The sequence below is a fragment of the Pectinophora gossypiella genome, unplaced genomic scaffold (genome assembly GCF_024362695.1).
Source record: "Pectinophora gossypiella unplaced genomic scaffold, ilPecGoss1.1 Pgos_68, whole genome shotgun sequence".
NCBI lineage: Eukaryota > Metazoa > Arthropoda > Insecta > Lepidoptera > Gelechiidae > Pectinophora > Pectinophora gossypiella.
In genome coordinates this window covers 78531-104311 of record NW_026063278.1, presented here as the reverse complement: position 1 = coordinate 104311, position 25781 = coordinate 78531, and the positions used below count along the sequence as shown (strand labels likewise).

General features: G+C 43.5%; 1 protein-coding gene across 1 annotated transcript; it reads right to left on the bottom strand.

Moving 5' to 3' along the window:
* Positions 1-18313: 18313 nt before the first annotated feature.
* Positions 18314-20166, bottom strand: LOC126381621 (uncharacterized). The gene is made up of 3 exons (XM_050031075.1): positions 19718-20166; positions 18798-19480; positions 18314-18449 (listed from the first exon to the last, which is right to left on the bottom strand). Exons 1-3 carry the CDS (start codon positions 19859-19861, stop codon positions 18314-18316), a joined length of 963 nt encoding a protein of 320 aa, XP_049887032.1. The 5' UTR covers positions 19862-20166.
* Positions 20167-25781: the final 5615 nt, after the last annotated feature.

Genomic DNA, 25781 nt, shown 5'->3' with positions numbered 1-25781 from the left:
TACCGCAGTTGTTTTCACAGGTAGCACATGGACGAAGCTTTATGACGTTGCAAACTTAGGTATAAACATAGTTGCAAAATGGCTCAAAACAAGTTTGCTCACACTAAATATTGCAAAAACAAATTATATTTGTTTTACAAAATATGCAAGTGGCCAACCTCATCCTAGCCATCAAATAAAAATACATTCTTGTGCTAGCCCTCTGACTTGCCAATGTGAACCAATTCAAAGAGTATCCACTACCAAATACCTGGGAGTTATGCTCGACCAGCGGCTGTCATGGCACCCGCACATCGAATTAATGATGCGCAGGGTTCGTAATCTGGTCTGGATATTTAAAATCCTAAAACATGTAGCTGACCCTAATCTCCTAAAACAGATTTATGTATCATTGGTACAATCGGTTATTGGGTACTGTATACCGGTATGGGGTGGTTCAACCAAACTGAAATTGTTAAATTTAGAAAGGGCGCAGAGATGTTTAATAAAAGTCATGCATTCAAAGCCATTTAGGTACCCCACAGAAACACTCTACTCAATAAGTGATCTGCTCACGGTAAGAAAACTTTATATTATACACGCCATTATTAGATTGCACAAATCCCTCTCATACGAACCGCACAAAACTCAAAAGAGGTTGCAGTATAAAGTAGCACCTGTTTTGTACACCAGAAGCAAATTTGCTGCTCGACAATACATCAGGCAATCGGCATATTTATACAATATCATAAATAAAAATATACATATATATACTAGAACTGTTCGAGAATGTAAAATCATTCTTACAAACTGGCTCAAGTCTAAGACATATTCTGAAATAGAGGATCTTCTAACGCCTTGATAGGCGTTAGAAGATGATGATGAGATGTGTGTTATGTGATCATAACTTAGTGTAGGTTAACGTACGCACGCAAACACACACGCACACACCCACGCACACACGGACTCACACATACACACACACATACGTGTAAGAAGTTAGTGGAAGCTGCTGTTATAGCTCCTATGACAGTAGCTTCCGATCCCAAGACACATGATAGTCGTAGGGCTAACACACAAACAAACACACGCATACACACACACACACACACACACACACACACACACACACACACACACGTATGTACTTGCTTTAAACTTTAAATTTTCGTTTTTACTTTTCTCTGTAAGTATAACAAGTTTTGTAACTCTCTAATTTTTATGGCTATATAACCAAAAGCAATGTAACATTGTCAGTGGAGGGGCGAAGTCTCTACCACAAGTATTTTAATAACTTAAAAGAGACTTCAACCGCTATGTATTAATTATTTTGGTAAATAAAGCATTTTTTCTTTTTCTTTTTCTTTTTCTTTTTTCGTTTTGGGAGAGACTCCGCGCTAGTGACAATGCAATTTTGCAAAACATCGTCGATGACATTGACAATGGTTTTTTCCATCACTGGGCTGCCTTGCACCGCGCTGAGAACGGTAAACTTATATAAGTGTGGGATATTTTAGTGTGTTGTGTTGTATACAATTTTACTATTTTATTTTTACATTTTTTATGTTTACCTTTTACACATTTACATACATTTTTTTTTTATTTAGTCTTAGTATAGTTTTTATCTGTATGGGTACATGTGACTTGAAATAAATATATTATTATTATATTATTATTATTATAAGACATGGTTAATTTAAAGACAGGATCCTAGGCACGGACACAGGCGGGAAAATACCTTATTCCTGCGGAAATCTAGCGTGATCGTGTCTAGAAGCGCATGACGCCATAGCTACTGAAATTATTTTGATGTTTTTTTTTTTAAACTGAGTGTTACTAAGACTTCAAGTTAGTATTTCCTTCACTTCTCTATATACTCTCTACCACTTTTCTAACTTAGAGGGTAGGTAGGCGCCATAATTTAGGGAATACCTACTTACCTACTAATATTATAAATGCGAAAGTAACTCTGTCTGTCTGTTTATCAGTTACGCTTTCCTGCTTAAACCTCTCAACCGATTTTGATAAAATTTGGCATAGACAATATTTAGAGAAAGAACCTGAGAAAGAACATAGGCTACCTTTTATTGCGAAAAAAAGGGATGCAGAGGTTAAAATAGGGGTTGGTTGTAAAAGTCTATTGGGACCTACATTACGGACCTAACCAGCGTCCAAAGAATGGCTTGCATGAATAACGGGAGCAATGTCGTCCACAACAACCTTAGCAATGGAGGCGGCACTAAACCTGCCTCCACTCCATCTGTACATAATCGGGGAAGCTAGAATCGCTATGCTCCGAGCTAAGGAAAGGGGTAAGACGACATGGGGATCAACTGTCATGACTGACCCGTGTATACGGAGGGTGCCCCAAGCGAAAGAGGGTAACCGACATGGGGGCACACGCCACAGTTTTTCAGGCCGAGATGTATGCCGTCATTGATTGTGTGCACCAAAATTTGGGGAACACAAACAGTAACATTCTCATACTGTCGGACAGCCAGGCTGCCCTTAAGGTAGTGGCGGCGACTGAAGTAGACTCATTACTCACTCAGCTGAATAGACCTTTTTCTAATAAATTCTCATCAGAAATCCTTACTCTTACTAGGGGGCAGGTTAGGATTTTAATAAGGGCCCTAACGGGGCATTGCAGACTCAATAAGCACCTACACAGAATGGAGCTAACCGAGTCTCCTTTATGCAGATTCTGCTTAGGGGAAGATGAGACGCCACTACATCTGCTGTGCAGCTGTGAGGCTCTCATACATAGTAGAAGCCGTACACTTGGGGACTACATAATGGACCCCCAGGAAGCCATGGAACTTTCTTCCAAAAAGACGTTGGATCTCTTCGAACGGATCGGTCTAGAGGAGGATTTTTAAATGTAGGGATTTAGGTCACAATAGATCTGACAAGGTCGCAGTGATCTCGCGGGCTGCATTCTGTTCGGCCTTCACAATTCTCAAATAATAAATAAATAATACCCAAATCTATACCGTTCCTTTAATATAATCCTTAATATTAAAATTAAAAGTACGCAGACGAAGTCGCGGGTACCAGCTAGTGAATACATAATTGGCGTTGTTGGACATGTAACCGACCACTTTAATTGTTCAAATATAGTGACTGATGTTAGTTGTTTTGGCTTTGTTTTGTGAATATTTTAAACACCCAAAAAATGGTTTGGTGGCCACTCAATATCCTTTAGGGAAATCGAAGTTTATCAAGATATAATATTTAAATATGGCGCGCAACTTTCACAGGTGGCAACACTGACGCACATTGAAGAAAATTTTAAAGCCACGCGGTAAGCGTAATTTTTTTTAATGGTTATTTTAAGCGTTTAAATTATTTTTTTAACTTTATTGATCTACGGTTAACCAAGAGGAGGAAGGATATTACAATATTAACTTGATAAATATTTAAAGAAACATACCTACCTGTTACTTATCTCAGGGTGAAGAAACGATTTAAACGGGGATCTCTCTTATTAAATGTGGTGTTTGATTTTTCCTGGGAGGAGGCACTGGGGACCCCGAGTGCCAGTCGGGAGTTGGTGGTGGCGATCCGGCCAGTCCTTCGGGACTGGATCGAGTGCCCCGGCGCACCCACCTACCACCTCACGCAGATCCTCACCGGGCATGGATGCTTTTTTTTTTTTTTTTTTTGTTTTTTTTTTTTTTTTTTTTTCTAGTACCCCTGCCGCACAAGATAGGCAGGGACTTTCTCAGGGACATACATAACTTTATTATCTATCTATATTTGCTATTCTGCCCGCAATAGGGCCCTACTCTGCGCACACTTTCAGTCTGTTCCTCTATTACCATACCAGTTCTCGCATTTATGCCTCTCGCACTTTCATTCATCATCTTTCATTCTTTTCATACCTACTTCCTACTCTACACTTATTGCTAGGGGAAGGGAATGGACACAGGGGGATTATTTTTATTTTTCTAGTTTTAAATTTTATTATATTACAAAGTAATGCTATTTTATTTCTTACTTGCTAACAGTTGTCAATTATGCTCTAACTTATTTCTAATTACTTAAATCTATTTATTTTTACAATTTGGCTATTATATGTATATGACAATATACTATATAGTCAGTTTTGCTTCAACTATTCCTCTTATTGACTAACGTTACAATTTTTCTTACATAACTAACAAAAGTTTCACGGTTTTTCTTATCTACAATGATTTGGCACAGGTTTACAGTCTCTACCTTGTAGCCAATTCTCTGCTCCAGGTCATACCTCTCCCTGCCATATATGGGGCAATCCACGAGAAGGTGGGGAACCGTTTCTGCAGTGTCAGGGTCGCAGGCACACGCTGGGTTGTCCTTGCATTTGAAGCGGGTCAAATACTCGGAGAACCCACCGTGCCCCGTTAGAGCTTGGGTCAACTCCTTGGTGATACTCAGCTTGCGTACCGTCCTGTACGCCTCAACCGCACTCGGGAAAAACAGCTTGGTGGTAGACGCTGTGTGCCCCGTGCTGTATCTCCGGTTCCATTCGTCAAGCGTATCCATTCGGATAAAGCGCTTGACGAATGATACCGGACACACATCGTAGTCCGGCTTGCGTTTGGACTTTAGGGCAGCTTCCTTTGCGAGCGAGTCGGCTCTCTCGTTACCCTCCAACCCCGCGTGAGCTTTTATCCAGAACAAGGAGACGCTCTTGTTCTGGATGCTACAGCAGTGAATGGCGTCTCTTGTTTCCACGGCAAGTGGGTGGAGGGCTCCGGGGTTCACGACTGTGAGGAGGGCTGCCATAGAGTCACAATAAATGGCATAGCTGGTCTCTCTACGCTTCAGGGTCTCCCGAGTGGCTTCACAGAGAGCGAGAAGCTCGGCCTGGTAGACGGTGCAATAGGATGGCAGAGCAAGCTTTCGGGTTTTCGTCTCCGCCGCACCAGTCCATATGGATAGTGCGGCTCCGACCTTTCCCTCAATCTTGCTGCCATCCGTGAAGATGCGAACTTGAAAGTCGCAGTTGTCGCGGTATTGTTCCTCGTCCACCAGGTGACGCAGCTCTATCGCTCTCTGCTCCGCCGGGTGCGGCATCTGGAGTGCCGATGCAACACGCTCGATCTCCCTACCCGCCAGCGCTGGATGGCCAACTCCCCTTCGGGCCTCATACAACGATGCAGCCTCCTGTATACGCAGGTCCAAGGGGAGTATCCCAGCCAGCACCAGTGCCGAGTTCAGGGATACCGTGCGATATGCTCGACACATCTTCTGGGCGAAGCTTCGCTGAACACTGTTCAGCTTAGACTTCACTCCCAGTTTGTTGGACGCCGGCGCCCATGCGCTTGCAGCGTACAAGACGATAGGCTCTACCACCGCGGTGTATATGTTGCGTATCACTTCCGGATGAAGACCCCAGCTCACTCTTGCGGCCCTAGACAACTGCTTGTAAATACCAACTGCCTTGCTGCAGACGTTGGCGACATGTGTATTAAAGGTTAGTTTATCATCGATGGTGAGGCCTAAAAGTTTGATCTGTTTGGACATGCCAATGTCGATCCCTCCCATGGTCAGGTGCGAGGTGTCATGCTTAAGCTTCCGCGTTACCAGCATAGCGCTGGTCTTATGCGGTGCAAACCTGAGCTTATTCATGACCCCCCAAACCCGAACATATTCGAGAGCGGCATTGGCATGTCTTTGTATTTCTTGTGCAGTGTGCGCATCGAAAATAAGGACGACGTCATCAGCGAATGCTTGGCACTGATGCCCGCGTTCCTCCAGCCCTTTCAACAAGGGATCCAGCAACAGGTTCCAGAGTATGGGACCACCTATTGACCCCTGGACGCATCCCTTTTCGGTTCTGGTTTTGTACTCCGCGCCCCCGTACCTTACACTCACCTTTCTTTCGCTCAAGTAACTTTCAACGACCTTCCTCAAGTTTGCCGGACACCTTTCCTCAGCCAGTCGTACTTTTATTTTAGGCCACCATGCGCTGTCGAAGGCTCCCTCTATATCCAGTGACACGAGGGTTATGATTTTCTTCTCCTCGAGTTTGGATCTAACGTGATTTATCAGCGTGTAGAGGGAGTCCTCAGTGCTTTTCTGGGGCATAAAGCCGTACTGGCGAGTACTCATTCTCGGCAGTAAGTGGAACTTGAGTCGGGCCACGATCATCTTTTCATAAATTTTCCCCAACACAGGCAAAAGCCCAATCGGCCTGTAGGATTTGGGGGAATCGTACCTTTCTTTCCCGGATTTACGAAGCACAATAACCGTCGCCTCCTTCCACGATCGTGGGAAGTACTGATGCGCCAGGCATTTGTTCATCAAACGCAAGATGGTCTCTGTGTTACTGTTGATTAGGTGGTCCCATATGTCCGCTGTTAGGCCGTCTGAACCTGGCGCCTTCTTCGGGTTGAATGACTTTGAGGCTCTTAAGAGTTCGTCTGCAGTGAACGGAGGGTCGCAAGTCACGTCTTGCTTCTCTTCATTCATCGTTTCCGCCTTCATTCTTATTGCCTTGTGATCCTCATTGTCTTCTTCCCTATTATCCCCTGGATAGAATGTCTCGGCCAGATACCGTGTCGAGTTCTCTGCGTCCAACACTTCGCTGCCCTTCACCATCGGCACGTCCTCCACCCTTTTGGTTGTCCTCCCTATCACCCTGTAAATCCCCTCCCACATGCCTTCTCTGTCCTGTTTCCCGCAGAAATCCTTCCAGCTCTCGATCTGTGCTCTGACTACTTCCAACTCATATTTCTCTTTGTGTTTCAGGTACTCCTCAACAACCTTCGGTCTCCTGATTGGTGCTGCACACCGGATCCTCCTTTTCCTCGTCGCGACTTCTTTCTTCAAGCTGGCTAGCTCTTCGGACCACCACGGTACGGTAAGTTTATCTGATTTTTTCTTTTTTGGTATAGCGTGTGTACAGGCTTCTATTGCCGCTGATGTTATGGCTTCAACGGTGTGATCAATTTGTTCGGTACTATTTATTTTATCTATTTCTGTATGTCTAATATTTTTTTCAGCCATGATTTGATTCAGCTTCGCACGAAACTGACTCCAATCCGCCTTTTTTGTATTATATACTCGTGTTGTCCGCTTTACGCTGATACCTTTAGTCTTCATCAGATTGACATGGAACTCCATACCGTTGTGGTCCGACCCCGTCAAGTCCTCGACAACTCTCCAGCTATCTATGAGCGCCAGCATGTCCGCTGTGCAGACCGTGATATCGACGCAGCTGGTGTAGCGCCTTTCCCCTCTGATCACGTCGAAGGTTGGAGTTTCCCCTGTATTGAGCAGTTGCAGTCCAAGCTGGTCGAGAGCTCCCAGCATCTCTTCACCCCTATCGTTTGTCACCCTGCTGCCCCACCAGATACTCCAGGCGTTGGCATCTCCTCCCAGGATGAGCTTGCTAGGTCCCGTCTTGTTTTCTACCTTTCTGAGGACATCCAGGTAAGGCCCTAGTGGCTGGTCTGGCTCGAAGTAGAACGAGACTAGCGTGAGCTTCCAGGCACTGGTTTGGATCCCCACCACAACGATGTTTTCTGTGGTGAGTTCTGGGTACTGTACCACGTTAAGGTCCGGGTCAAAGATGGCTATTGCCGCCTTAACAGTCCCGCTTCCTGGCCTAGTGCACTGAAAGACTCTGACGCCTCTAAACCCGTTCATCTTCGTTGCTCCGCCCACGTAGGGTTCCTGGATTAGCGCTGCGGCTGCTTTGCGCTTTCCGGCCTCAATCATAAGCTCCTGGGTCGCCAACTTCTTCCTTTGGAGATTTGCCTGGAGCATCTTGTACGGCTTGTTCCCTGGGGCCACTTTAGCAATAGGCCACAGATGCCCGTGCTAGCCTATCCCATTTTATGCGCACCGGGCATTGGTTGCTAAACGCGTTATGTGCTGTTTCGTTCAGTTCGGCCTTCTTACAGTTCCAGCACTCCGGGTCCGCGCCCGCGATCTGCTGAGGGCAGTCCGCTCTAAGGTGCGGGCCCGCACAGTGGCTGCAGAGATCCACTGGATCTTTACAGAATCGCCTTCCATGGCCGTAGCCCAGACAGCGCGTGCACTGCACCAGGGGAGACTGATCTTCCACGTAAATCGTCTGTAGATCGATTCGGACTCTACCCTTGTTCAGCGCTCGGTTCCATATTGTGGGGGAGGTAGTGACAATTACATGGTTTGTGTTTGGATTTCTGGCGTTCTTCCTAAATTTGACCGTGAGTCTGTCTTCCTCTCCGTCGAGGCCGTGAAAAATGTCCCGGTTTTGGTTCCTCAGCGCCCCCAGCAATTCCTCATCAGAGTGAACGCGAAGGACGCCTCGGAAGACCAGCATAGGGTCCTTGTTCCTCACTTCCTCGACATTGAGGTGCTGTCCCGCGCTCTCCAGTCGGTCTTTAACTCTCTTTCTTTCCTCCTTTGTCCTACATCCTAAGATTACTTTTCTATCTTTCGCTTTCCTTACCCTTTCGACCTCTATCCCACCTTCCTTGGCTTTCACGGCTATCCTTACTCGGTCCATAATCTCTTCTCCCGTTTCTTCTTTGTTCTCGGAGGTGATAATAACCGAGTGTAGTGCGGTCCGGTCAGAGGTCACCCTCTTTGGTGGTCCCGCCGTTACACTGGCGTAGGAGGCTTTTTGTATTTCTTCGTTTTTTCTCTCTACACTTTCCTTCAACTCATCCAGCTTCCTACTATTCTCCAGGAGAAGCTTAGTCTGCTCTTCGATTTTTATAATTAGCCTATCCTGTGCTTCTTCGCTGGTCTTCTCTGTCCCTGGCGTCCGCTGTTTTTCCTCCTCTTCCTCCCTATTCCGCTCCCGCCCAGTCTCTGTCGTCTCTAGTGTTCCCCACGTCCCTGCCTTATCCGCTTCAGCTTCTTTATAACACCTATAGAGGTTGTCTAAGGCAGCAATGAGGCCGTTCTTTAGTTCCGTCTTCATATTTTTCGATTTACTCAAATACGTCTTCCCTTTTGTCACCCATGTCCTGGCTTTTGCCGCTCGCGTGACCGGTGTCGAGGGAAGTAGTGGTGAATCGACTGTTTTGGCTGTCCGCCCTTGCGGGGGGGCTCTTTTGCGCTGGGTTGATTTGGGAGGGGCCACTTCTGCTGGCTTCGGTTGTGGCGGGGGCGTAACTTGCGTCAGATTAACTATTTCCCCGGCCTCCCAGGCATCTATACTCAGCCTAACGTTGGCCTGGGAGCTCGGGCTTGCTCTCTGTTTCTCCGGAGCCTTAGGGGACCCGGGTTTGTCCATTGTACGTTTGGCTGGGGTTCTAAATCCGAAGCTCATTTTAAGCAAGGGGACACGTCAAGTCAGGATCGTATAAAGTCCCTACAGGTAAGAACCTTCTATATTATAGGTTGTAAATAAAGTCAATTGTATAAATTTGTATAGAAGAAATAAGAATAAAAATGTAAAAATAATAGAGTATTTAAAATAATTTGTATTTAATACAGGTCGTCAATGATAATTGTATTTTCTCTTTCAGGTCTTTGCTGCACAGCAGCGGGTCAACGAGTCTACAGTTCCAGTGGTCTACAAGGTGAGCAGGCGTCGACGCCGGGTCAACCAACTGCAGGTAAGTATAGTGTAAAGGTAAGTGTTCCTACGTGTATGTTTACGTGTGTTTGTGTGTGTGTGTGTGTGTGTGTGTGCGCGCGTGTGTGCGTGTGTGTGTGTGTGTGTGTGTGTGTGTGTGTGTGTGTGTAGGCGTATGTTCGTAGTGAGTATCTGTTTGGGGTGGTCAGGAGGGAGCCAACCGCCGAATGCCACCACTGTGTGGGCGGCATAGTGGACACGGCACGACACACGCGCGAGGAGTTTCCCGCTTGGGCGGTCCCTCGCGCTGTCCTGTCCACAATAATAGGGGCGGACCTCTCGCTGCCGGCCATGGTTAGGGCCATGATCGGCGGCGAGCAGGCCTGGAGAGCGGTCGCCACCTTCGCGGACATAGTCATGTCCGCGAAGGAAGCGGCGGAGAGGGAATGGGAAGGCTCTGTCGACTCGCTCCCGATTCGCCGCAGGCGACCGGGAAGGCGGCGACGGGCGTACTTGGTCGCAATCGACCGAGCGCCGCCTTGACCGGGACCTGTGGACGGTGGTCGGGGGACCGCTGTCCACAACATAGGTCCCGTGCTGTAGGGCTCCCCAAGTGTTCCGGGCAGCCCTCGGCGGAGGGGGAGGCGCTTGATGCGCTCCCATGGGCGCTGGGCCCCAAAGGGCATCGGCAATTGCGTTCCCGTATCCCCGCCACACGGCGGCAAGGAGGAACACCGTTGGGTTTTAGTGGGTATACCGGATGGTGACACCCGGGGGGTCCCACATAACCACGTCGCCCCCCCGGGCGGCGTAGTATGCGTAACGCATTTCCCAACGTTAAAAAAAAAAAAATGGTGTATGATTTTATAAAAATAGAATCAAAATACGTGCATCGTTTCGGAACTACTGTCGCAGTCCAACCTGCTCAAGGTTGGTCTCCAATCCTATTCACACCCGTCGCCCTACCTAGCGCGAGGTTTATTTCATTTGCTCTGGTTACCCGATTCGAAGCATCACGAACTTTTCAAACGGTGAAAATTCCAAACTCTCGCTAACGATTGGCGGCGAATCGTCTCCGCAGAGCTGACGCCCTCCGTATTGGTTGTTGATAACCTGATATAATTTAAATATTGTCACTCCACCACCGGCAGAGATTTTCGCGTTATTGCAATTTATTTTCGAGGGAAACGTTATTTAATTTGCTCCCGCCTCCTGATACATTAATAAATAGATATTTGACGGTATAATCGCGTAACAGCGTATAGCAGAACAACTTTGAACGCTGATTGAGAAAGCGGAAACGTTGGCGAAAGGAGAATGGGCGAATCTGGTCCAAGAACCTCCACTGATGAGACTTATATGTAATGAAAGCTTATGCTTTCTCTATGAATCTGGCAAAGTTCTATCAGATTCTGTCCCGGGGTTCTTTTTTTACGGCCATGTTTGTCCTGGCTAAAAATGTGATAAAATACAGTGGGAGCTAAAATCGGCTCAAGATTTGTTGCTGGATAACTAAGTCTACATAAATAATTATGTATCATATTGTATATCATTTTAAAGAGGATCTTTTCCAGAATCCGAAACATAAAAAAAAAACAAAAAAAATCTTTTTGTAAGCGAATTATAGTCAATTTATATCTGCAGCGCCATTGTTTCTCGGTAGCTTAGTTCAAGTTTCATGCCTTTTACCCATTCCAAAAGTATCTTACCGATTTTTTTTATATTGCTTCCGGAATTTGATCTGAGTGATAATAACAAGAAAAATAAATAAACACCTCTCCGATAGAGACGGGCTAAGCTATTGCCTATTGCAAGAAATCGTCATCATTAGCAAGTCATTACGGTATTGCATATTATAAGCTTATCAGCAACTTGGAACTTGGTCCAAGAACCTCCACTGATGAGATTTGCATGTAATGATAGCTTATACTTGTCCTATGATTCTGGCAAAGTTCTATCAAACTCTGTCCTAGGGTTTTTTACGGCCATGTTTGTCCTGAGTCCTGAGTGTACAGTAGTGGACTGCAAAATCACCTCAGGATTTGTTGTCGAAAAACTATTTAACTAAGTCTATATACATAATTATATATCATAATGTATATCAATTTTAAAGGGGAAGGTTATCAGAATCTGAAACACAAATAAAAAAATGCATTAAGTATGTAAACGACTTTTAGCCAACTCACGTCCCTAGCACCATTTTTCTCAGCAGCTACGTACGAGTTTCGCGCCTTCCAACCTTTCCAAAGAAGCCCAATCATTTTTTCCTTCTTCTGATATTGCATTCTTAACCTGACAAGTGACAACAAAGAAAAAAAAAAAATAGATACCATTCCGATAGAGGCCGCGTAAGCTATGGACCTATTTATTGCAAGATAACGTACTCAAAGGCTAGTCATTATAATCCAACAGACGTAACATGATTAGAATGCGGCGGGACGGAAATGTAGTACATCGCCTTATGCGAAAGAGACGAAATATGTGTCTCTTTAACACTAACAGCAACACAACTATACAGCTTAGTACGAGAGAAACAAGAAATAAGTCATTCTAATCAAGATGCAATACAATGACTCTATTGTATACAAAAGAAACACATTTATTAAACAAGTTCAGGCAATAACTGGTGCAAAAGGCGGCTTTATTGCCAAGGTAGCAATTACTACCAGGCAACCTTACGTTTACGATACTGTTGTACCATTCGGCATTGTTTATAAGACAAGATATAAGCCTGGATTAATAAAACAAGATTGTGGTGAAAGAAAACATACTACATTTGCGTTCTCCCGCATTCTAATCATGTTACGTCTGTTGGATTATAATGACTAGCCTTTGAGTACATTATCTTGCAATAGGTCCATAGCTTACGCGGCCTCTATCGGAATGGTATCTATTTTATTTCTTGTTGTTGTCACTTAGTCTTGTCAGGTTAAGAATGCAATATCAGAAGAAGGAAAAAATGATTGGGCTTCTTTGGAAAGGTTGGAAGGCGCGAAACTCGTACGTAGCTGCTGAGAAAAATGGTGCTAGGGACGTGAGTTGGCTAAAAGTCGTTTACATACTTAATGCATTTTTTTATTTGTGTTTCAGATTCTGATAACCTTCCCCTTTAAAATTGATATATATTATGATATATAATTATGTATATAGACTTAGTTAAATAGTTTTTCGACAACAAATCCTGAGGTGATTTTGCAGTCCACTACTGTACACTCAGGACTCAGGACAAACATGGCCGTAAAAAAACCCTAGGACAGAGTTTGATAGAACTTTGCCAGAATCATAGGACAAGTATAAGCTATCATTACATGCAAGTCTCACCAGTGGAGGTTCTTGGACCAAGTTCCAAGTTGCTGATAAGCTTATAATATGCAATACCGTAATGACTTGCTAATGATGACGATTTCTTGCAATAGGCAATAGCTTAGCCGGTCTCTATCGGAGAGGTGTTTATTTATTTTTCTTGTTATTATCACTCAGATCAAATTCCGGAAGCAATATAAAAAAAAATCGGTAAGATACTTTTGGAAGGGGTAAAAGGCATGAAACTTGAACTTAGCTACCGAGAAACAATGGCGCTGCAGATATAAATTGACTATAATTCGCTTACAAAAAGATTTTTTTTGTTTTTTTTTTTTATGTTTCGGATTCTGGAAAAGATCCTCTTTAAAATGATATACAATATGATACATAATTATTTATGTAGACTTAGTTATCCAGCAACAAATCTTGAGTCGATTTTAGCTCCCACTGTATTTTATCACATTTTTAGCCAGGACAAACATGGCCGTAAAAAAAGAACCCCGGGACAGAATCTGATAGGACTTTGCCAGAATCATAGAGAAAGCATAAGCTTTCATTACATATAAGTCTCATCAGTGGAGGTTCTTGGACCAAGTTTCATACAAAAGTGCCCATTGTCATTTGTTTACTTACTTGGAAAAATGATTTGCTCAATCTAGAAATATATTATTATTTAGCGACATATTTGCTTTATCGAGTTATTCTAGAGTTGGTCCTTTTTAATTGTCAGGTACATAAGAAAGTATATAGCTCAAAATAGTTTTGTAACGCATAGCATTTGTCGCGCGCAACGCGAGTTGCCATGTAAAAATACGTCCACTTAGAAGGTGAGTCATTTTGGCGCCAACTGTCAGTCGTTAGCAAATTGACAGCTAGTTAAAAAACTGCAGCCCAGGGAGGCAAAAGGGCGAGGACCTGGAGAGGGTGAGTCAGCTACCTCTTGTAAGTCCTTTTTATACTATATATGTGATGTGTCGACTGGTATTCATATGGTGTGGAAATATGATGAGACTGTATTATCGTAGCAGTAAATTTCCATAAATGGTGTCCAATAAAACGCTAGTACAATGTACTTTGAGTAGTGTCTTAGCCATGGGGGCGTAGAAATTGGACGGGAGTGTTAGGCTGAATTGTTCGTCGACAGTTATAAGACATTTTTCTATAAATGGCAACACAAGAATGGGGTTGTCAAATCGGACGGATTGATACACGCTCTCTTGCGTTGGGGACCTTGACGACATCGGATGTGTTTACCAAGTTAAGTGTTATTTTCTTGATACCAGAATAAATAAGTGTGATTACTGTTCTTCCGTATTTTTACTAAATATCAGAAGTGGTAAGTACCTACGTTTTTGGAATGTTTTGTTGCCACGCGTGACCACTTTTCAAGCTGGATAGTTTGTAAGTTTAACTGTAGAAAAGTGTTGTTTGAATTATAATTATTCTTTAATTATTAGTGAGACTCTAATTGTTTCAATTACGCATAGTCAACTTTTATTTCAAATAGTAGTTACCTTTAGTTATTTAACCTGTCTTTATTTCGAAGAGTTACCCACATTCTAAACATTACGTACGGATTACAGAAAATAAACAAAAATGAATGTATTACTCTTGATATGTTCAACTTCAATGAATGACCTAATTAATCCAATGCTACGTACATACCTACATTTAAAAAAATAAAAAAAATATATAAAAGGAAATAATAGTGAAGTTTTGTTGTAAAGGGTTATTATGTTTGGTAAAGATTAATACTAATTAATACAGCGGTAACAAAAATTTCGTTGTTATTGCGACCAGACATGTAAGTAATTTACAAGATAATTTATGTGTTGTTTTTACATTTTTTTTCTTATAGGCCACATAATATGGTGGTTATGTATGGTATCTTAGGATTTCGTATCAACAGTGGCTGCAAGCTGTCTTTGATTACTTGTGGCTCTGCCCACCTCATCATATATGTATGTATGTACATATGTAATATGGTCCGGTCAATCTGGTTTCAGTAATTGAATCTTTATTTAGATACTAAAATATAAAATGTAATTATTTTGTTTGGCCTAATATCATTAAGAGTCATTGTAATTATTATCATAAAGTAGAACTACTTAAATGTAATTTATTGTCATAAAGTAGAACTTGCTGGTATTGAGGGTTATAAGGGATTACTGAAGATGTCGTTTGTAAGGTCACATGCATAGTTTACGAGATTTTTACACAAATATTTTTAACTTTTACGTTTTTGTGAATAAAATGTTATCATAGCCTTATTATCCATCCCCTAGCAGGTTTTGGGTGTTCTTTAGTAACAATAATAGATCCTATATGAACAGCACATGTGATGATACCAGGTTGAGGTTACGGAGGTTGATGAAAGGGGTCAAACATATTGTCTATTTTCTCTAGATGCACCTAGGGCATGCTGTCCGGATATCGGACGACCGAACACTCCGGATTGTTCTTCGGATTTATTATCTGGATGGTAGAATCTGGCGGATAATTACGTGCCCCGGAAGCACCGTTTTCGAGTTATCATCAAAAACAGTAAAATTAGATTCTTTAAAATTCAAATGTTGGTTAGTCATTAATGGTTACAATTTTATTTTACGAGTTCTAGGAAATGGACGGAGGAGACGGAGTCCTTAGTCTGGAGACTCCTAGGAGGAGCCGTTCACGTGCTAGACGCAGCCGCAGCCGCGGTGAAAGCCGCAGCCGCAGTCGCTGCTTGCTTGATCGCGAGCTGGCTTCGAGAAGAGAGCAGGAGAAGGTTGTCGAACTAATTAAAACTATTAAAGATGCTCTCCCATCGCAGCCGTTAAATCAAAGCGCACCATCAGTAAATAAAAATTTGGATTACAAAAATATTCTTCCGGAATTTAATCCGTCTCTGAAAAGCCAACGCATAGACATGTGGCTAAAAAAGGTAAATCAGTGCGCGGAGGTTTACGGCTGGGATGAGAGGACAGTAGTGCATTTCGCAATGCAGAAATTGGGCATTCGAAGGTTGGCGGCGAAAGTATACGGAACTTGGCTAGTCCACGTGGCGTTGAATAGTTTGTTTTTACCGTTGGAGCGGTAATTGTTTACCAAGATATGCAACAACGTGATGAATCTGAAGCTCAGAGGCGACGGAGCCTTACAACTCTCGAGATCCAGACATCCGAGCAGTCACGTGAAAGGCGCACCGACCGTGATGTGCATACCGAGGGTGGACTTCACTCTAATTGCAATGACTCAAGTAAGATACGTAGTACAAGTCGTAGACGTAGTCCAAGCTGTTCGCGTCGTCACCGCAGCAAAACCCGAACCAGAATCCGTAGACGTGTATTCCAAGCTATTGTCATCGTCAACGCAGTAAGACGCGAAGTAGAAATCGTAGACGTAAATCGAGCTGTTCTCATCGTCACAGTAAGACGCGAAGCAGAAGTAGAAGACGTAGTCTTAGCTCCACTCTCTACCACCGTAATCGCAGTGTAAGTCGCCAACAAAGTAGAGCTAGGAATAGTTCGAGTATACAGGAGCGAGAACAATTGTAAGCGCGAGAGCGAGCACGGCTGCAGTTTCTTTAAGATCAACTTCAACGTGACCGTGCACGTAGTAGACTACCAGACAGAAATGACGTCAATCATAGGATGAAGCGTCCGCATACAGATGCACATGACGAAGGAATTAATACCGCGCATCGGTCTAGACGGATAGATAGTCCTACATTCACGTCCAAGGATGTTATAGACATACTAAACTCAATAAAGCCCCAGCCGACGCCGGCAGGCGCACCCAGTCACTCTAATAACCCCAATCCTAAGAATATACTTCCAGATGTTGACCCGTCATCGAAAGGACAGCGAGTATATGTTTGGTAATAAAAAGGTGAATGAGTGCGCCACCGTCTACGGTTGGGACGAAAGAACTACAATTCATTTCGCGTTGCCAGAAACGGCAGGGACTGGCTAAATCGTGGTATGATAGTCTAGAAACCATAATGTATACGTGGGTGGAATAGCAACAAAAGTTGTGTAGTGCATTCCCATTTGAGCAAAACTATGGCCAGTCCTTGGAGTACATGCTAAAGCGCAAAAGTATGTTCCAGTGTGGTGACTCCGCTACCACTTCCGCTCCGCTCATGCAAGAGGAGCCACACACCAGCGCGACGTCATCCTTGGTATGCGGCGGCGCGGTGACCGGTTTTGCTACCTGTCAGGTGGCGCGATCGTGTGCGCGCGCGCCCCGCGCGCGTTCCTCACCGCTGGCTCGCCTACTCACTCTGCTTAGAAGCCTTGCCGTGCTTACCCGCGTTTGCATTGTATTCGCTAGCTACGTACTTATATTTCGCTTCGTTTATCGCTTTTATATAATTTCTCTCAACCTTACTGCCGTTCATTTAATTGTATCACTCCAGTTTCAATAAATACGTTTTTCATCAAGTAAATAAAGAACAATGGGCATTTTTGTATGAACCCCGTCCCCACCCTTGTAGCATCTGAGCGTTGATATTATAAAGTGTGGGACTGATTTAAAGATTGATATTGAATGAATGAATGAACGAATGAATGTCAGGTCCGAGTTATATTAAATTGAAAAAAAAAAAAATATTTATGTAATCATTAAAAATTAAATAAAAGAGGAGCGATGGTAGCACAGATGTAATGTTATCATCTCACGTGCATGAGGTCTTCAGTTGAAATCAAGGTTAGTCTCTGCCACTGATTTTTAAAAAATATGTTTAAACTACATGTTAAAACACTTTGGAACCATAATAACGTTTTATTATTAAACAAATAGCTTAAATAGTATTTCCACTTTCAATAATTATATCGTCCCAAGCATTAGCTGGGCCAACGAAGTTTTCTAAATGACGACCAACTCCGAGGAACCATATTACACTGACGGTATGTGCGCAGGCTCCAAGTGTCCTCATTCCAGTCATACAGGAGCAATAATGTTCCTTGATAGCATCTCTTCCTTGCGCATTGTTTATTAAAATATATGTATAATATATTTTATTTGAAACATGTCTTGACAAGATACGAGCTCTCAACAACGTGCAGCCGTCTGTCAATATCCCATATTCGGTCATGTTGGGACGAGGCGTCAGTGATACCTCTATGCGATAAACACCATCACCTCCCCTCAAATGTTCAGCAACATATGATTTTGCCAGCTTTAAATGATATGTTCCTAAACTGAACAATACCACGTCATCTTCAGTCATTTCTGGAAACATTATGTTCAAGGACGCATCGTCTATGGTTGTAAATGCCGCCCTTTGTCTGTTGACGTTTTCAGAAACAACATAATTGCCTAACCTGTTCGGAACATCTATCCTATTCATTATTATTTCGACAAATGCGTCGGCGTGGGGACTGTCTTCCAGAGGTCGTCTAAAAGCGTTTATCAACGCTCCTGCTATGCGAAAATCTTCGAAAATATGTGGCATACTTTTGTTGAAAACCACATTTCGGAATAACTTAAAGTCACGTTTAAACCACCCGTTGATAACTTCTACAACCCATCGAACAATAGTAATCAGGCGTGACTTGTTGGCTTGAATATCGGACAACTGAGTCGCGCCCCTATCTTTAGTTGGAGGCATATGAGGTTCATACCACGCATCTCTATATCACGCATCTCTGCATCTCTATATATAGAATCCCGGAAACCTCTGTCCAAAATGAACACGTCATTATTTTGAAGGATATAATGGATGGGGCTAGTCAAATCGTTCATCATCTGACTCATAATGACTGCATCAGATGTCGTTGCAGCATGTGGTCCCGTTATGTCTATAATATAACCATCTGAGCATACCATCATAAACGGCTTCAGAAGGTTTTTATATTTGTGCAAGCTATATGTTTTCTTTTGAAATAAAAAATTCTTGCTTTTCTGTATATATATGTAAGTGCCATCAAATAAAACAATAGCTGCTGGGTTAGTAGGGTCACTGAATATTTGATTTGGTACTGTTAGTGAATGGACTAATATGTCCTCTCGAGTGAGGTGATCAAACCCTAAATGACGGCCCACAAACTCCCGCGTCAAACAATCGCGCACTTTATTAAATAAGCGCTCTAGTGTCCTTTTACTAACACCTACTTGACTGGCAATTCTAACATTTGGTTCACCAGACCTTAGTTTGAGCAAGTATGCTCCCAAGGCTGTTTTTGGTTTTTTTAACTCTTCGGAAAGAGACGGTGTTTCATTAATTATAGTCCCGAATTGAGCATGAGTCAAGCCAGTGTGGAAATATAGTTCCTCTGGAGAGATTGTCTCTATGTTTTCAAAATCGAGAAATGTTTTATTTTTGTACGCATTCCTCAAAGTATCGATGAGATCTTTTAGTTGGTCTGGGGTAAATATGGTTTCACCATTTTCATACAGTGAACTCCATTCGTTAGCACTAATATGGTTAGAGCAAATACGTGCGGACTGTGGTATATATACGCGATGTTCTACTAATAAATGCACTTTTAAAAAAAAAGATACTCGATGCAGGTCAATATGCTGGCAACCACTATACATACAACGGCGAGATGTATTGGCGACCCGTTTGTAGCTTGGTACTGAGATTTCATGCGACTCCTCCGGAACAATTGCGGCTTCTTCATTGTTCTCTTGTTCATATCTAGCCTGTCTTCGATTGGCTGCAACCCAACAGCGATAACACATGTACTGTACATCATTTTGGGCCATCTGAAATAGTAAATAAAGAATCTAGATCCGTATATGAAATGTAGCGATACAAGTTTTTAATTTTTTATTACACATTAAGACAAGCAAACAGGCAGGCAACTCGCCTGATGGTAGGTAATTACCGCCGCCTATAAACATTTATACTAATACCAGTGGTACCTATGTGTTACCGATCTTGTGCGGGAGAGCGTAGCCTATAGACCCATATAAGTGGTAAATAAACAACACTTTACTAACCTCTTGTATATTAATCCGTTCTAAAACATATTCAGCAAAGCCTGGTCGATCTTCCATATGTTCTCGGCTGATAGTGTGTCTATTTCGATCGCAACGAACTGATCGCGCACAAGTAACACAATGGTCACTTCTTCGTTCTGCCATTTTTGTTAAATAACAATGTCCAATGCACAATATCCAATCCTCAGGCGAAACTCAATAATCCGTTACGAAGGCCAAGGTCATATTACAGGTCATTCAAAGTCCAATCGCAGGCAAAGATCTAAAAATCCGTTAAAAAGGTCTAAGGTCAAACAAAATGGGTCGTGGTGACAAAATGGGTCGCACTAGCTCAAACAGTTCCAAATCGGTACTAACTAAACTAGCGGCCGCGCGCAGGTAGGTACTCCCTTCCGCCCGTAGCCCGGTTCTTTCTCTGTCGCACGCATTTCAGCCTGCGCGTGCACACTAGGTCCTGCTCGCACAGTTGTTATCTATACTTATAATAAATCTGTAGAGAGGTCAATTCTGTACATTAAATATTTTTTCAAAATAACTATCAGGGGGTGATAAGTGGTCGATACTGATGCCAAAAATGCAATCAGTAAAATTTTTGTCTGTCTGTCTGTCTGTCTGTCTGTCTGTCTGTCTGTCTGTCTGTCTGTCTGTCTGTCTGTCTGTCTGTCTGTATGTTCCTTATAGAAACAAAAACTACTGGACGGATTTTAATGAAACTTGGTACAATTATTCTTCACACTCCTGGACAGGTTATAGTATACTTTTCATCACGCTACAATCAATAGGAGCAGAGTAGTGAAGGGAAATTCTTTTGTATGAAAAATCTAAACCACTCAAGTTAGACGTTTGAAATTTGGCATGCAGGTACCTTAGATACCGTAGAGGTATACTAAGAAAGGAATTCCCGAAAATCCTACGGGAACGGGAATTAGCGGGAAAATCCTTTTGTATGAAAAATCTAAACCACTCAAGTTAGACAATTGAAATTTGGCATGCAGGTACCTTAGATACCGTAGAGGTGTACTAAGAAAGGAATTCCCGAAATTCCCACGGGAACGGGAATTAGCGGGAAAATCCTTTTGTATGAAAAATCTAAACCACTCAAGTTAGACAATTGAAATTTGGCATGCAGGTACCTTAAGTACCGTAGAGGTGCACTAAGAAAGGAATTCCCAAAATTCTCACGGGAACGGGAATTAGCGGGAAAATCCTTTTGTATGAAAAATCTAAACCACTCAAGTTAGACGTTTGAAATTTGGCATGCAGATACCTTAAGTACCGTAGAGGTGCACTAAGAAAGGAATTCCCGAAATTCCCACGAGAACGGGAATTAGCGGGAAAATCCTTTTGTATGAAAATTCTAAACCACTCAAGTTAGACCTTTGAAATTTGTCATGCAGGTACCTTAGGTACCGTGGAGGTGCACTAAGAAAGGAATTCCCAAATTCCCACGGGAACGCGAATTAACGGGAAAATCCTTTTGTATGAAAAATCTAAACCACTCAAGTTAGACGTTTGAAATTTGGCATGCAGGTACTTTAGTAAACTTAAAGCTTAGTTGCAACAGGATATTACAAAATTCCCACGGGAACGGTAGTTAGCGGGAAAATCCTTTTGTATGAAAAATCTAAACCACTCAAGTTAAACAATTGAAATTTGGCATGCAAGTACCTTAAGTACCGTAGAGGTGCACTAAGAAAGGAATTCCCAAAATTCTCACGGGAACGGGAATTAGCGGGAAAATCCTTTTGTATGAAAAATCTAAACCACTCAAGTTAGACGTTTGAAATTTGGCATGCAGATACCTTAAGTACCGTAGTGGTGCACTAAGAAAGGAATTCCCGAAATTCCCACGAGAACGGGAATTAGCGGGAAAATCCTTTTGTATGAAAAATCTAAACCATTCAAGTTAGACCTTTGAAATTTGTCATGCAGGTACCTTAGGTACCGTGGAGGTGCACTAAGAAAGGAATTCCCAAATTCCCACGGGAACGCGAATTAACGGGAAAATCCTTTTGTATGAAAAATCTAAACCACTCAAGTTAGACGTTTGAAATTTGGCATGCAGGTACTTTAGTAAACTTAAAGCTTAGTTGCAACAGGATATTACAAAATTCCCACGGGAACGGTAGTTAGCGGGAAAAAACATTTGTATGAAAAAATCAAATCTAAATAAAAGGAGAAACTGACTGACTCAGTGACTGACATATATCAACGCATAGCCTGAACGGCTAAACGTAGGCATTTGAAATTTGGAAGGGACATAGCTTAGGTACCGTAGAGGTGCACTAAGAAAGGAATTCCCGGAATTCCCACGGGAACGGAAATTAGCGGGAAAATCTTTTTGTATGAAAAATCTAAACCGCTTAAGTTAGACGCTTGAAATTTGGCATGCAGGTACCTTAGTTAACTTAAAGCTTAGTTGCAACAGGATATTGCAAAATTCCCACGGAAACGGGAGTTAGTGGGAAAAAAACATTTGTATGAAAAAATCGAAACCGCGTAAGATAGATATTTTCAATTCAATTCAATTAAATTATTTAGTGCATTCCATGTAGTACAATAGGGTGTTACATAGGCATAGGAACTAAAACATGGACCCTATAGGGCACAGCAACGTTGAAGGGAAGAGAGGAAGTGTGTATTAAAATTAAAACTCAATGAACAATCAATTAAAAAAAAAAACAATTCAATCAATTGATTCAATCTAGCACGCATGCATACCTTAGTAAATATAAAGTTTATTTTTGGCTGTATTTTGAAAAATGGGAGTTATTGGGAAAAAAAAATGTACTTATGAAAAAATCTAAACTGCATAAGTATGCACTCCCACACACACAAAGATCTCTCTCTTATATAACACGCCACGCGGACGAAGTCGCGGGCAAAAGCTAGTCATGAATAATGGTAAAAAACGGATAATAAGTCACATAAATATAATTTCTGCTTGAAACTCGATAAGGGATTTATTGGCATATTCAATATTGAATAACTTTTTTCGGTCATGGCGCATAAAGTTGCCCCCATATAAAAAAAATATCTGTTTTATAAGACCTTTCTAATGGTATATGTCATTAGTTGCTACAAAGGTGGGGACGTTTTGACATGTTCTTTAGTCATTTCGCGTCAAACCTGGACCATTAATTACTCCTACAACGAACACATCAAATCATCTACATTGGTGACCCCTACTAGTTGGACAGCAGAAAGACGCACCTTACGGCGTGACCTTCGTTTGACATCGGCGGCTGCAATAACTTGTCGGGACACATAATGTCTAGGAAGGCCGCGGAAGATAAGGAGGAGTTCATGGATGCGGCATCGGGCAGCAAAGCCAACACAGGAAAAGGGCATAATTCAGGTACGGACAGTGATTTGGCTACAAATACTAGAAGTGCACAAAACAATGAGATGGGGTGTGGCCCCAGTGTAAGCGATGTGTTCCGCGTTGGTGTCCGCATACCACCGTTCTGGCACGAAGAACCAGACGTGTGGTTTTCGCAAATCGAAAGCCAATTTGTCCTGTCGAATATTACCAACGACGCAACCAAATTTCATTTCGTAGCTGGACAGCTGGAACGCGAGTACGCGAGCATCGTGAAGGACATACTGATCGCACCACCCACTACCGGCGGCAGGTATCAAAAATTAAAAACTGAGCTTATTAACAGAATTTCTCTTTCACGCGAGAAGAAAACCCTCCAACTTATCCAACACGAAGACCTGGGAGATAGGAAACCTTCTCAATTCTTACGCCACTTGCGCAGCCTCGCAGGTGAAGATATGCCGGATGAGTTCATCAGGACTGTGTGGATGAGTCGTTTGCCACCTAACGTGCAGACCGTCGTTGCTTCACAGCATAGGAGCAGCCTGGATGAAGTCGCGGAGCTTGCCGACCGCATCAACGATATCGTCCAGCCACAACTGCAAGTTGCCAGCACAGCGCACAGCATGCCAGGTACCGCTTTAGAGGTACGAGTAGCGGAACTGACTCGGCAAGTGGAGGCTCTTGTTAAGGTACAGCACCAGTCACGCTCTTTTAGGCCAGGACAAAGGCAAGGTCGACAGCACCGCTCACATTCGCATTCAGTACACGTAGGGATAAATGTACGCCCCGTCAATTCAGGTACCTCGATTACATTAGCCAATTTAGCACGGACATCCGATACATCGCAGGGAACGACAACATCGTGGCAGATGCCTTATCTCGCATTGAAGAAGTCTCATCACCGCCCCTTATCAACTACTCATCCCTAGCACAATCCCAAGCGATAGACAACGAGCTACAATCGCTTCTGAATGATGGATCGACCCTGAAGCTAGAGAAAGTCAGGACCCCACATTCAGACATACAGGTTTATTGTGACGTTTCTACACCAGAACCAAGGCCATTCATCACTACCAAATTTCGCCGCAAAATATTTGACGCTCTCCACTATCTCAGTCACCCAGGCGTCAAGGCTACAGTTCGACTGGTCACTCAAAGATTTGTGTGGCCCGGTATTAGAAAGGACTGCCGTACATGGACTAAACAATGCCTTCAGTGCCAGCGCAGCAAGGTGCAAAGGCATACTTCGGCACCATTAATAGAGTTCAAGACACCTACTGCACGATTTCGGCATGTCCATATGGACATTGTCGGCCCTTTACCCCTTTCTTGTGGTTTCAGATATTGCCTCACCGCCATCGACCGCTTTACACGGTGGCCTGAGGCATACCCCTTACTTGACATCACTGCGGAGACCTGCGCATCCACCTTTGTTGCGGGTTGGGTAGCCCGTTTCGGTTGCCCAGAGCATATCACCACGGATCGAGGCCGCCAATTCGAGTCGCAGCTCTTTCGAGCGCTCGCAGCTCTGATTGGCGCTGTCCACCACACCACAACTTCATACCACCCCGCAGCAAATGGCCTAGTCGAGAGGCTACACCGGCAGCTAAAGGCCGCAATAACTTGCCACGCCTCATCAACTTGGACGGAAGTGCTACCACTGGTACTTCTGGGTATCCGCAGCGCGTGGAAAGAAGACCTACAAAACTCCGCCGCTGAACTTGTCTACGGTGAACCCCTGCGGTTACCTGGACAGTTTTTCACGTCTACATGCAACACGACGGTCGATATCCAGGACTTCACAAGCCGACTGCGTAGCCACATGAGTCGATTGGCACCGCAACCAACATCATGGCACTCAAATCGCCCGTTTTATCTGCCAAAAGATTTGAACACTACCACACACGTGTTCCTACGACAGGGTCCCGCTAAGAAGCCACTTCAAGCTGCATATGTGGGCCCCTACAAAGTCTTACGTAGAGGCTCAAAGACATTCGACCTGGATGTGCAAGGGCGACAAGTCACGGTCACAATAGATCGTCTGAAACCAGCGCATATGGCGAAAGACAGCACATCTACACCGCAAACCACCACAGACGACGAAGATGCGAGCGCAGAAGTGCCCGTAAGAAAGACGAGGAGCGGCCGGGTTGTCAGATTCCCTGATCACTATCGACCATAGCCATGGTCTCAGCGGGGGAGTATTGTGGTGACTCCGCTACCACTTCCGCTCCGCTCATGCAAGAGGAGCCACACACCAGCGCGACGTCATCCTTGGTATGCGGCGGCGGCGCGGCGACCGGTTTTGCTACCTGTCAGGTGGCGCGATCGTGTGCGCGCGCGCCCCGCGCGCGTTCCTCACCGCTGGCTCGCCTACTCACTCTGCTTAGAAGCCTTGCCGTGCTTACCCGCGTTGGCATTGTATTCGCTAGCTACGTACTTATATTTCGCTTCGTTTATCGCTTTTATATAATTTCTCTCAACCTTACTGCCGTTCATTTAATTGTATCACTCCAGTTTCAATAAATACGTTTTTCATCAAGTAAATAAATTTAGTCATTTCGCGTCAAACCTGGACCATTAATTACTCCTACAACGAACACATCAAATCATCTACACCAGGAACCAATCGTAGTGTACTTTTACGAGAAATTGGCAATGTTGAACCAGTGCAATATCGGCAAACGCGCGGTAGATTGTCTGATACACGGGTTGAGTGACAAAACTACCAAGTCGAAT

What these genes read in the sequence shown, in the direction of transcription:
- LOC126381621 (XM_050031075.1), bottom strand. Translation starts at nt 19,861, where the DNA reads ATGGCAGAACGAAGAAGTGACCATTGTGTTACTTGTGCGCGATCAGTT. An exon ending in AACGGATTAATATACAAGAG is followed by an intron (nt 19,481 to 19,717) that starts GTTAGTAAAGTG and finishes TTACTATTTCAG; the next exon opens with ATGGCCCAAAATGATGTACA. An exon ending in TTTGTGGGCCGTCATTTAGG is followed by an intron (nt 18,450 to 18,797) that starts GTTTGATCACCT and finishes CATTTTGGACAG; the next exon opens with AGGTTTCCGGGATTCTATAT.